We start from the raw sequence: 12,655 nt of genomic DNA, 5'->3' as shown, positions 1-12,655 counted from the left end.
GAACTTGTTCATTAGGTTCGGATTCGTTTAGAAAAGCCATAGATCTGTTTGAGTTTAGTAAAAATGAATCCAAAGCAACAAGTCCTACTGAAATTGATTAACATTTGATAGATTAATTGTTAACCTAAAAGAACCCGTATATAGATACAAAAATCGCACCCTTTAAACTTGAACATTTGGCCGATTTGATGCTTAGGGTTTGTTAGCGCTGTGATTACGAGTTCACGGATACCAAAATCGTGATGTTTTGTTAAGAAACGAAGGTTTAATTGCATATATAAATATGTTAACTGTATGGTGTTCTTGGTAATTTTGACTTTGACCTCTGAGTCAAAGTCTGGATAAGATGATGCAATTCGTTATGATTAGATAACGAATTAGTTCACGATTCGTTAAGTTCAAATAACGAATCAAGGGATTCGTTATCCACTCGTTCGCTATGTTCAAATAATGAACTAAACAGTGTTCTGATGACGAATTAAGTAACGAATCAGGTGATTCGTTACTCACCAATTCACTAAGTTCCAATAATGAATCAGACCACGAATTAAGTCATGTTCAGATAACGAATTGGAATGACGAACCAGATGACGAATCAGAATAACGGCTTAAGCTAACGAATCAGGATAACGAAGCAGATAACGAATTAGACTGTGATTAGTTAACGAATCGGGCTTAATTCGTTATAGCAAATGAGTTAAAAAATTAGAAAATAAATTAAAATCCTAGTGGAAAATGTGTTAAGACAGTTAATGAAAATAAAATTTTTCCAAGATGACTTGGCAGCTTAATCCCAGCCAGGGGCTCTGCCCCTTGGACCCCGCTAGGGGCTGCCGCCCCCTAGAACCCCGCTGCCAGGAGGCGCTGCCCCTGGACCCCCGTTCGTTGTGGGTTATATAAAGATAGAAATACAATATAAGTAGTAATAGTTAATTGATACATGTAAATATTATACAGTTAGCCGTGCACAGCTCAAGAAAGGGATTACGATTAACGATGAACGTAACCGCATTCAGGTGAGTTTCTAGCCCCATTTCCTTGTTATGTTTTCGGGGCTGTGTGCATACTCGATGTGATAGTTAATACACTTACCTTAAATGGTAAGTGTATGCCATGTATGATTTGTATGTTAATTATGTATATCTTGAATGTGAACGAAAGCTTGTCGGTACGTGAACGATCTTCGGATATTGCACGTATCGACAAGGGAGGTATGTATGTAATGGATGAATGTGTATGATAGCTATATGTACAATATATGAATGTGTATGAGTGAGTAAAGAATGTATGTGTATGTTACGAGTATGTAAAGACAGAATGTACAAAGATGAAGAAGTAAGGGATCAGACCCTAATAATATCTGAGATAGAGAAGAAAGGGATCAGACCCTAATAATATCCGAGATTGAGAAGTATAAAGGGATCAGACCCTACTAATATCTGAGATAGACAAGAAAGGGATCAGACCCTAATAATATCTGAAACAGACAAAGGAAAGAGGGATCAGACCCTAATAATATCTGAGATAGACAAAGGAAAGAGGGATCAGACCCTAATAATATCTGAGATAGAAAAGGAAGGGATCAGACCCTAATAATATCTGAGATAGAATGGACAGTAAATAGAAACTATGAAAGTAATAAAGTATGTACGTATGTATAAGAGTATGAAAATGAAAGTAAATTAGTAAAGTAACTATTATGTATCTTCGGATGCATGATTGATGGTAAGTGAATGTATTGTATGATGTATGATTAACTAGAACTCACTCAGCGTAGCTGACTTTTAGTATGCACACAGGTAAGCAGAATGAGACAGCTGGCTTGAGCGGGGACACATGGCAGAAGAATAAGAGTTTGACATCTGAAGACCTGTTATGTTTTATAAGTTATGTTTGATTTTGAAAGATAAGAAGAATGTTTTAAGACATGTTCATGATTTGATATGTAATGTTTTATGAAAGATTTTATATTCGCATAAAGTTTTAATTAACTCTGATTAGTAGAACTGTGTTTATGAGTAAATCTAACGTCCAAATGTGAGGCACTGGTAACGGGGCCGGGCCTTACACATCCAGTAGTTTAGTTGAGTTTTAGAGTTTTAGAGAGTCTAGAGTATTACTGTAAGGCCTTGGTCCCGGTGCCCTGCATTGGCGTTGGATTTACTCATAAACATAGTTCTGAATATCAAAGTTAAATAAACTTTCGCGGAATAAATAATAACTTCAATCATTCGTTACAAAACATTCAAACTTGTTTTTAAAAACATAACATAAAAATATCTTATTTAAACATCATGACAAATCTTCAGATGCCAGCTTCCTCAGTTCCTTCCATGTGTCTCCCGCAAATTAACTGCTTCAGTCTATTTACCTGCGTATATACTAAAAGTCAGCTACGTTGAATGAGTTTTAGTTAATTAGGTAACATACAATACATTCACATACTATACATATGCATCCGAAAGTACACATTATATACTTAACATGCTTATCTTTCTTTCGTACACACGTATATTCATAACTTCTTTCTTTCTTTCATTCTTTATATATAATTCATACTTTACATACTTATACGTTTTAAAGAGCATTACGTCCTACTGCCTCGAGTATTGTTAGGGCTCGGTCTCTTTTCTTCCGCGGATATTAGTAGGGTCTGCTCCCTTCTTTCTCGAGTATAATTAAGGCTCAGTCCCTTTCTTCCGTACCTTACCATTCTTTTATATTTATTTATAACTTTCATACATAACATCCATACATCATCCATACATCATATATAACAATCACATTTTCAAACTATCACCTGGCAGTACATGCAATATTCGAAGATCGTTCACGTACCGTCAAGAATTCATTCATAACTTTCACATATATCATATAAGGCATACACTTACCACTTAAGGTAAGTGTATTAACTAATCACATTGAGTATGCACACAACCCCGAAAACATAACAAGGAAATGGGGCTAGAAACTCACATGTAAGTTATTCCTTTCTGAAATTATGGTTATGCCCTTCTTGAGCTGTGCACGGCTAACTGTGTATTAATCATAGTATCAATTAACTGCTTCTAACTATACCATACTTCTAAGTTATTGTAACCCCTAGCCACAGGAGCAGCGCCCCTGGCAGCGGGGGTGCTAGGGGCGCGGGGTCCAAGGAGCAGAGCCTTAATAAGTCTTTACTAAAAACCTCATCAGAAAATTGAAGTTCAATTATTTAATTAAATCAAATCTTCATTTTAAACGTTACCTTTCATTATTAAATATTTATTTATCTTTAGCTCATATATCGTATAAGTCCATGTCTATCATTTACGTATGTATACGCTGTCTATCTTTCGTTTATTTTATAAAATCATATCCAGTCCGTATAAGTTCACTATTGGCGTATAAGTGGAATATGGCGTATAAGTTCCACTAGCGTATAAGGTGTCTCGGCGTATAAGTTCTATAGGCGTGTAAGTCATTCAAGCGTATAAGTTGTTCAACGTATAAGTCATACATATACAGCGTACTACTTACACGATGTTCCTACACACTTACACGTTGTCATACTTACACGTTGCTTACATATACGGCTGATACACTTATGTGTTGCTCAGACTTGTGCGACGTATACACTTATACGGCACATAAGTTCTGTTAAGCTCTTAAATAAGAATTTTAAGGTTTTTCGTCGATTCCAGCGCCGTCAGCCGCCATTAACCACAATCGTTGGTCGGGGTTTGATCGTTTATGACTTAGGTAGCTTCAGGGTGTCCAGATATGAGCTAAGGTGATCCTTAAGCTCGTTTTTGGTTGGTTAAACACCAGAATAAAGCTAGACCTAGAGCCAAACGGCTCATACGGCGTCGCGGGGCTGCGGTGTCGGATTCTAATATGTTGGGTCAGCTGAGATAAATTATTTTTTACCTACGGTTGGTCTCAGATCGTTGAATATAGTAAAGAGTGTTTTGCTTAAGTGTGTGTTTTAGTGTAGGCTATTGTGTAGAGATGGATGAAAATGAAAAAGATTATGGTTTAAGTAGTATTTATACTCTTTTAAGCCCATGAACCTTAGGCTCATCTTTCATTTTTAGTCCATAATCCATTTCATTTAACTAGCCTACCATCTTCTATCTTCGTTATTATTTTATTATTCATCTACTAACTCAAATTAATTCTTCCATCTTAATTAATATATTAAATATTATTCTAGGAAATTCCGGAATATTACAATTACTTAGTGTCTAATTTAGCGTAATTTAATTATAATTACATAACTACTTTTATCACATCATAGCTCAATGAAAAACTTGGTCCTCTCCTTCATTTGCTTCCATTGGTCCTAAACATATGCCATAACGGTTATAAAGCTTAAGAATACGTGATGCTAATTTTAGAAAAAATTAAAAATCATTATTAAGAATCTGAGAGTTAGTACACACTAACACATGTCACAATAGAACCAATAAACAATCATCTTGTATGCATACACACACATACTAAATGGTTTGTTCGGCAATTACGTTCATCATCCATACATACACATATCATACACACCTGGGAGAAGTATAGTTATTGTTAGGGTCCCCCCCCCCCTCCCCCTCCCACCACACACACACATACACACAAAAATATATATATATTTGCTATGTAGTGTAAGTTTACTTGTTTTCGTCCGAAAATTTTGAGCCCCTAATCGCATTCTCGTCCAAGCTTCGCCGCTGTACACATATATCATACATGTACACGTGCATGATATGTATGTGTATACGCATGTATGTGATATGTGTATGTGCATACGTATGTCTATGTGATATGTATATGTACCATACAACTTGCATATATAACAATTATATATGTCAAACTACATTGTAGTCCTAAATGTTGTTGATAAATTATTATATATTATAAATAAGAAGTTTGGTGACGTTGGATCATGATTGGTTCACTTGGCATGCTTTGATTGAGTTGCATGATTTATGTTGTTTTCCTTTTTTTTGTTTGTTTTTTTGTTTGTTTTATATTGATAATCAAACGGTTATTTGCGTAGTTTCATCATCTGGAACCGTCAACGCTCGGGTTTTACTGACTCACCGCCGCAACATTCGGGACGACAAGGCTCCGGTTTTACTAACAACCAGGTGTTACTGGCATGTTTGTTTTAGTTCCGGTACCGTAATAAACGTACTATAACCAATTGAATTCGCGTCGACTCCCTGACGCGTCGCCCTCGGCCGACAACGCTCGGGGTGTTACCAACGTATGGGTTTTATTGATTCACCGTCCCAACGTCCGACACCGACAACGGCCGGGTTTTACCGACCGAATAAACGTTGTTTCAAATATTTTATTTTTTTATTAATTTGAAGAACTTTTTTCTTAGGTTTTAACGCTTGGGTGTTACCAATATTGCTTATATCATAACGAACGTAATTGATATTGGCCGAATACGCTTCGACTCACTATTGTAACGCAAATGGTTCATAAACAGATCCTGCGTCGGGTACAAAAACTAGTTACATTACGTTCGCAGCGTGTGTTATTCGAAACTTTATACAACATCACAAATCTCAAACAGAATTTGCACAAATTTTCAAGACCACCAACGGATCACTAACAGAGAAATGATCAGAAATCAAATTTGAAAAAGTCTGGGCTTATAATGTTTTGTTGTTGGATCTGAGTCATCTGACGGCTTGCAATCCGTCGCTGAAGGTCCAATTTTGTTGTAGTAAACTTACAACATTACAGATATATATAAACTAATAAGACTATTAATTGTATGTATGCATATATATAAACTAATATGAAATGAAGCGAGTGGGAAAACTTTTCAAATAAGCATGATAATGTTAGAATCTCTTCATACTTTATGCTTCAAAAAGCTCTGTGAAGGTTTACTTAAACGTGATAAACTGATAATGTTATGAATCAACTACTAGTGTATAGGTTAAATGATAAAAACCATTAGAAAACAGATATAATCTTTTTCGGTTTAATGTTAGACAAACACTAGTAGAATACGAACGTCGAAAACTCCTGCATTTCGCCTTCGAATACATGTCCTCTAGTACTTTTTTTTAATTCGTTTTAATGGTAGAATGTGTAAAGATATCGTGGATTTCAAATGTTTTAACGATGTGAAATCATGTGCGACATGATAGCGATAAGTCTAGGACAATAGAATGAAACACGCGTTCATTTTGACGAGTACATGACTTTATATTTTATAATATTTGATAAGTTACTAAATGTATATTTCTTGATGGTATGATATTCGTATGTTATACTTGTAACATTCTAGTCTGGATGCGACTCACGTCTCACTATTACATAAACCATAATATATTATAATTTTGTAATTAATGAATAATAAGGGTTGAAGAAAAAAACCCAAAAGAGACTTAATAAATAGCATAGAACGAGTACATCATTTGGCTAATTAGTATCACATATAATGCGAGATGAGGTGAGATGAGCTGTTGTGACACATCACCATTTAACAAAACAAAACACAGTTTAACATTTAATATATTTCTTTGAGTTAAATGTCATTTTAGTACATGTGGTTTGGCCAACTACGCAACTTTGGTACATATTCTTTATTTTGTGCAAATGGCTACCTCAGTTTTAAAAAACTTACATTTTTAGTACTTTTTTTCTAACCCTTCTATTTTTTCCGTTAAGTTAGGGATAATTTAGTAACTTCATTATTTTCTTTGGTTTTTTTCTTTTCTTCTAAACGCATATATCTTGTAAACACAAAATCCACAAATCATAACATCAAAATCCAAATCATAAATCCCCAAACCCTTTCTCAATATCATCATAGGGTTTGAATTTTTACGATATTTGGGGATTTAGGATTTGGATTTTGATTTTATGATTTGGGGATTTAGGGTTTATAAGATATGAGCGTTAAAAAGAAAAAAAAACAAAGAAAATTACGAAGTTATCAAATTATTCCTAACTTAACGGAAAAAATAGACGAGGTTAGAAAAAAAGTACTAAAAATGCAAGTTTTTTAAAACTGAGATAGCCATTTGCATGAAATAAAGAATAAGTACTAAAGTTGCGTAGTTGGCCAAACCACAGGTACTAAAATGGCACTTAACTCTATTTCTTTTTACATTTTTATTTCGTTTGCTTCAGAATCACTCATCAACTTCAACGACCTTTTCAACATGTCTATTTTCTGTAATTCTATAATTACTTTTGTTATTTGTTAACTATGGCTTTAGAAATCCGAGTACCCACGTAATTGACGTTACCTAGGACGTTCTCGCAGTGTACACTAATAGACTCATAGTGCACAACTCTTGATGCATCTTCATCTTGACCTATTGGTATGATTGAAACATTACATAGCGTCTATCATTCATGTAATTAATTAAATAATTAAACATGTAGTTAATGCAAGTTAAGATAATCCGACAAAATACTAGATGCATCATTTTCTCATCATTCATATGGTTAAACAAACAATCACATGCGTGGATATTTTGATCCCGCTGTTGTGCCACACCAATTGTCCATAGTCACGGCGTACGCTCGCACACGATCATGAAGGTGTTTTGCACCCTCTAGATTGAACATGGACAATCTTTAACTATTTCTCCTTTCAAGTTCCATATTAAATTCATTAAACATCTATATCTTATCTAGCTTAACTTTGTTTAAATATACTTCAACTCGTTGGGAAGCTCTCATCAAGGAGAGCGCAAACCCTATATTAATATCTATTTTTTCTAATAAAAGACTACAACTTTTGCCACTTGTCAAGCTCATAGTACTCCTCATCTTTTTTTCAAATAATTTCTATATATGGTCCTTACCTTTTAACTAATTTCAATATATAAATTCAAGTTTGTGTTTATTAAATATAAATACTAAATGTCATTCATTAACATTAATGGTGAAATAAGAAAATATCAAAATTGACGTTGCATACATGTTATAATAAAATTTGAAAGTCACGTGTAATTGCAAATTAAAAAAAAAAATAAAGGTGCACTATTGTCGAAGAATTTGGATTTGTATGATAAACTACAAATTGTTTTTAAGCAGGGATTCAAACAGCAATGCATAATTTTTTATATAAGATTGGTTTCAAATTTAGATTTAAATTTTATAATATGCATTTGAACTCATGAAAATGTGTATATTCATAATTTTCGACAAACATTTTGTATAAATATTATAAACATGGAGAATACCAGTTATATATATCCTGGTGTTTAGCATTAAATCATTGACGTTGAATAGTATAATTATAATCTATATGTATAACGATTTACTCTATGAACTATCTGTCATCTATTTATATGATTTTTTTTTTGTAGTATAAATGGTTTTAACAATAAGGAGATCAATATTTAGTTTTCAATATTTTTTTCATAACTCAGATTAAAATGTTTCATAAATACATGATTTATGACTTGATTTATATTTTTTCTATACATTCAAATATATTTAATTTAATATTCCTTATAAGATAAATTACTTAATTAAAAAGCATTTGATATTTTAGACCAAAAAATTTGTTTTAATCCCATTCCATTATTTTCGTTTTCCAAAAATCATTTAAGATATCGAAACCTAGAATATCATTTTCATCAATTATTTACATAATTCATATATTATATTAACTTATTAATTTCATTTTTATACCAATACAAAGAAATGAGGTTATGTTAGTGTTATCTGTTAGTACATAATTAAAGTGTTTATTATGATTTATATTAAAAATAATAAAATATAAACAATCGATTCATTATATGTGAAATGAGAACAATCGACTTGGACTTTATCATGATAACGTAGTGGCTAAGGCTTAGCCTTTAATACCTTAAAATATATATGATTTTAAAACTAAAAGTTTATTTGTGTTGACCCGAAACCTAGAATTCTGAACCAAGAACCAACCCGAATTACTTCGGTTCAGGTCGGGTTAGTATTTTCTTGGGTTTGAGTTTCTCGGATCATGTTTGTTTGGGTTCGAGTACGAGTTTTCTCGGGTTGGGTTTCAGGTTATAGGTAAAAGTGACAGGCATACTTCCAACTATTAAAAATAAGAATCACTACGTACCTTCATTTTATGCAACTTTAAATCTTTTAAATTTTTTCTAACTCAAAATAATCACTATTATTTGAACATGGTTTTAAGGTTAGTATGTATTTGTCATTTTCCTAGCAATTATATTCATATAACAAATCATTTTGTTATAATTTAATTTTTGGTTTTTATGTTGCTTGATTATACAATTTTTAATTATAAAATATAAAATCAATTAAATTTTTTCATACACAGAATATTAATGACAACAAATTTATCATGATAAATAAATTTTAAATTCTAAATATTCTAAGGATGATTATATAATCAAAGTTCAGGTAATATGGTTTTTGGGATAATCATGTTTTTTTTTTTGATAAACATGAGAAGATGTTCTCAAATGACATCATATTAATTGATTAAAAACTATGATATTTTATGTGTATGAATATTTTTTTATTAGTTTCATGGATACATTACATTTATCTAGAGTTGGTATGTACTTGGAGAACCTTTTTGTGACACGGACAACCATACGTGACTACATCAAGAGTTATAATAAGACATATATGTTACCTTATTAAAAGTTACAAGCATATATAAACTAAAGATTTTGATTTTTGATAAACAATGTATACTTACTAATACAATCACAAATGTAGCATTAAAGAAAGTTTTTGTAACATATTTGTGTAATCTTAGTTATCTAAAATCTGTAATTTTAATGTTAATTGTAATTGTATTAATAATATATGATCAATTTTTTGAATGTATTTCATTTAATGGTTACTTTTTATCAATTACCCGTGTAATACACGGTCCTCGAACTTATATAACTCATATATAAGCATAATTATTTGTATTAAAAGCGAATAGATATATAACAATATCATTTACTAAATAGTATATCCTAACATCTAGATCCGGTTTTAAAAACATCAATAGCACTTTCCACTCAAAAAAAGTGTTTCAATCCTGAGTTTGTGTTTCTGTATTTGACCGAGTAAAACAACAAAGACAAAAGAAAAGAACGAGTCAATTGTGTGTTCCCAGTTTCCTGCCTCCATATTTTCGGGCCACTCAAGTCTCAACCTAATGAAAATCTAAACTTTAATTAATTTTACATTTTAACCATTACATCATTTTGTCTATAATACAGAGAATATCAATCGTACTATTTTATTAAACACAGATATCTAGCACCCCTTTATTGGATTAATATTACATTTTATTAATTGAGTTTCTAAATTTTTTTTGTAGGCACCTTAGGCAATAGGCATTAACATGCATGTATGGTACCTCAATATTACTCCTTTTTCTTTACTTTTTTTTTGTTACATGTAATAATAATATTTAGGGTATCATATATATCCAGTCACTCTCTTGTAGGGCACTTTGAGATGCTCTTTGGTTACTTACATCTCAGTCTACGGCTTTTGGCACCTTTCTTATACCCTGTTTGATCATCGAGGCTACGTGTAAAACCTTGATCGATGGAGATAATTCCCTTAATATAAATATTTTGCCGAAAAATTAATAAAATGTGAAAGTGATTCATTATACGAGTTCACATTTATAAATTATTCGTATTGTTGCGACTTGCGAGTATAAAAGAAACAAAACGGGTTTAAATGTTGTTGATGGATTTGGAATGAATTTCTAAAAGTAGCCAAATTTAACCTAGGATGGGATTTTAAACAAAATGTTCTTAACCAGGGGTGTGCAAATGTAAGAAATCGGACCGAACCGGGGTTAACCCGACCCGAAAACCGAACCCATATGAAAACAGTAACCGAAGACTGGACCTAAATATTCGGTTCGGGTATCTTTTGAGCTCGGTTCGGTTAGGTCTTTTAGCGGGTAAGGACCGAGACTGAGAAAATGATGAAGATGATGGAGTTGTACGTGACCAAACTACCGGTACAACGGAGTGACCAAGATCAGATGGTTCAGTATATGAGTTCCGGCGTCTTCACGGCTATGCACGGCTTCATGATGGTGGTGGTTTCATTTAAAACGCCTCTTTCTTTTCACTTAAAACACACAGTCACATGATTCCACAAAGGTCAATCTCATGTAGTTCATATTGACCGCTCTTTATCCAAGATTCCAAGTTAGTTCTTTATTTTTTGCTTAATTTTTGGGTTTATCGGAAGTGGGGATGAAACGACGGTTGATGGCTTTCTTCTATGATAATATATAAATAATTAAAATAATAGAGTATTTATTAGGTTTACTAGTTTGAGACCCGTATATTACATGGGCAATTAATGAAAATTATAATATTTAAGAAAAATACAATTAATAACACAATTGTCATATATTGTTAATACAATTACAACTTACATTAAAATTAAAAGAATTACAAAAGAAACATTACCCTAGTATTTTATAAATAAGAAAATATTTCCTTGTACACAACATTTGTTGTTGTATTGGCCAGATTACCTTGTTTATCAGGAATCAGAATCTTTAGCTCACACCTGCTTGTAACTTTTGACAAGGCGACGTATAGTTGTCCATGTGAGAACATGAGTTCTTTTAAGTACAAACCAACCCTGGATAATGATTGACCTTGGCTTTTTTTATCGTCATCGAGAAACATATTGCAAGGGGAAATTGTCGTCTTTGAAATTTGTTTGCTATTTTGTTGTCTGATGGAGTCGGTGGCGATCTATGGATCAAAACTCTATGACCAATGTTAGTTTCAGAAATAATTTTGGCTTCAACTACACGAGTACCTAAAGATATAATCTGTACTCAAGTATATTTACATAATCCTTCTTTCTAGTTAAGATTTCTAAGGGGCATAACATGAACACGAACTTTTAGCACCATCTTGTGGTTTGGTAGTCCAGATATTCTTAGACCATTAAGTAGTTCAGGCGAGTATAAAGTTGTATCAATAGTGTCATTGATATATTCTGAACTGCATATGGTATATGAACTTAAGTACTCGACTTCATCATATGGAAAAAGCTTGAGCAAACTATCATTAATCTCATCAACAATTTCATTTGTTGGTGCAAGTATGGTTCTATCCTGAAAGTAATGTTGGTTCTCGTAATTCTGTAGAATATCAGGATATACAAAGTCAAAAAGTTTTGATATAGGATCAACAGAATCTTTTATAAGTAGATCATCATGTATATCTATCGTTGCAACCCCATCATTAGGACCGCCAATGTTACCTTCACCTATATCTAAAAGCCATTTAGAAAATAATATGGTTTCTTCAACATCAGATGACGACGTACCCATAGTTAACCTTGTTTATACACTTATTTATAAATATACATAAAAACCATAATTGTAGCTCACCATATTTAGCTTGTTAATATTTGTAGAGCGATATTTTAGTAAAACAGTTTAAAATAGTTGACTGGTTTTTCAAGAAACCCTTTAAATTTCAAATATTTTTTATATACATGTGATTAGTCAATACTTTAGTAAGTTGTTACAATATTAAATTAGTTTGACATAATGTATAAATATTTAAACAACTAACAATCCTTGATCATCTGTTTCCATATTTATCTTGAATAGTTTTAGTAAAGTTATATTTTTTTAAATATGTTAATTTATAATAGTTGACCAATTGATAAAAAAAATTTA

General features: G+C 32.2%; 1 protein-coding gene across 1 annotated transcript; it reads right to left on the bottom strand.

Annotated features, from left to right (window-relative positions):
* Window positions 1-11,827: 11,827 nt before the first annotated feature.
* On the bottom strand, window positions 11,828-12,301 carry LOC143596519 (uncharacterized). The gene has a single exon (XM_077075273.1). It carries the CDS (start codon window positions 12,299-12,301, stop codon window positions 11,828-11,830), a length of 474 nt encoding a protein of 157 aa, XP_076931388.1.
* Window positions 12,302-12,655: the final 354 nt, after the last annotated feature.

This window comes from Bidens hawaiensis, unplaced genomic scaffold (assembly GCF_021521415.1).
Source record: "Bidens hawaiensis isolate Kalapana, Puna unplaced genomic scaffold, B.hawaiensis_p1.1 tig00046668_1, whole genome shotgun sequence".
Taxonomy (NCBI): domain Eukaryota; kingdom Viridiplantae; phylum Streptophyta; class Magnoliopsida; order Asterales; family Asteraceae; genus Bidens; species Bidens hawaiensis.
The sequence above is the reverse complement of the archived record's forward strand: the minus strand, read 5'-3'. Positions and strand labels throughout refer to the sequence as shown.

Excerpts from the sequence above, each read along its gene's own strand:
- LOC143596519 (XM_077075273.1), bottom strand. The coding sequence starts at position 12,301 with ATGGGTACGTCGTCATCTGATGTTGAAGAAACCATATTATTTTCTAAA.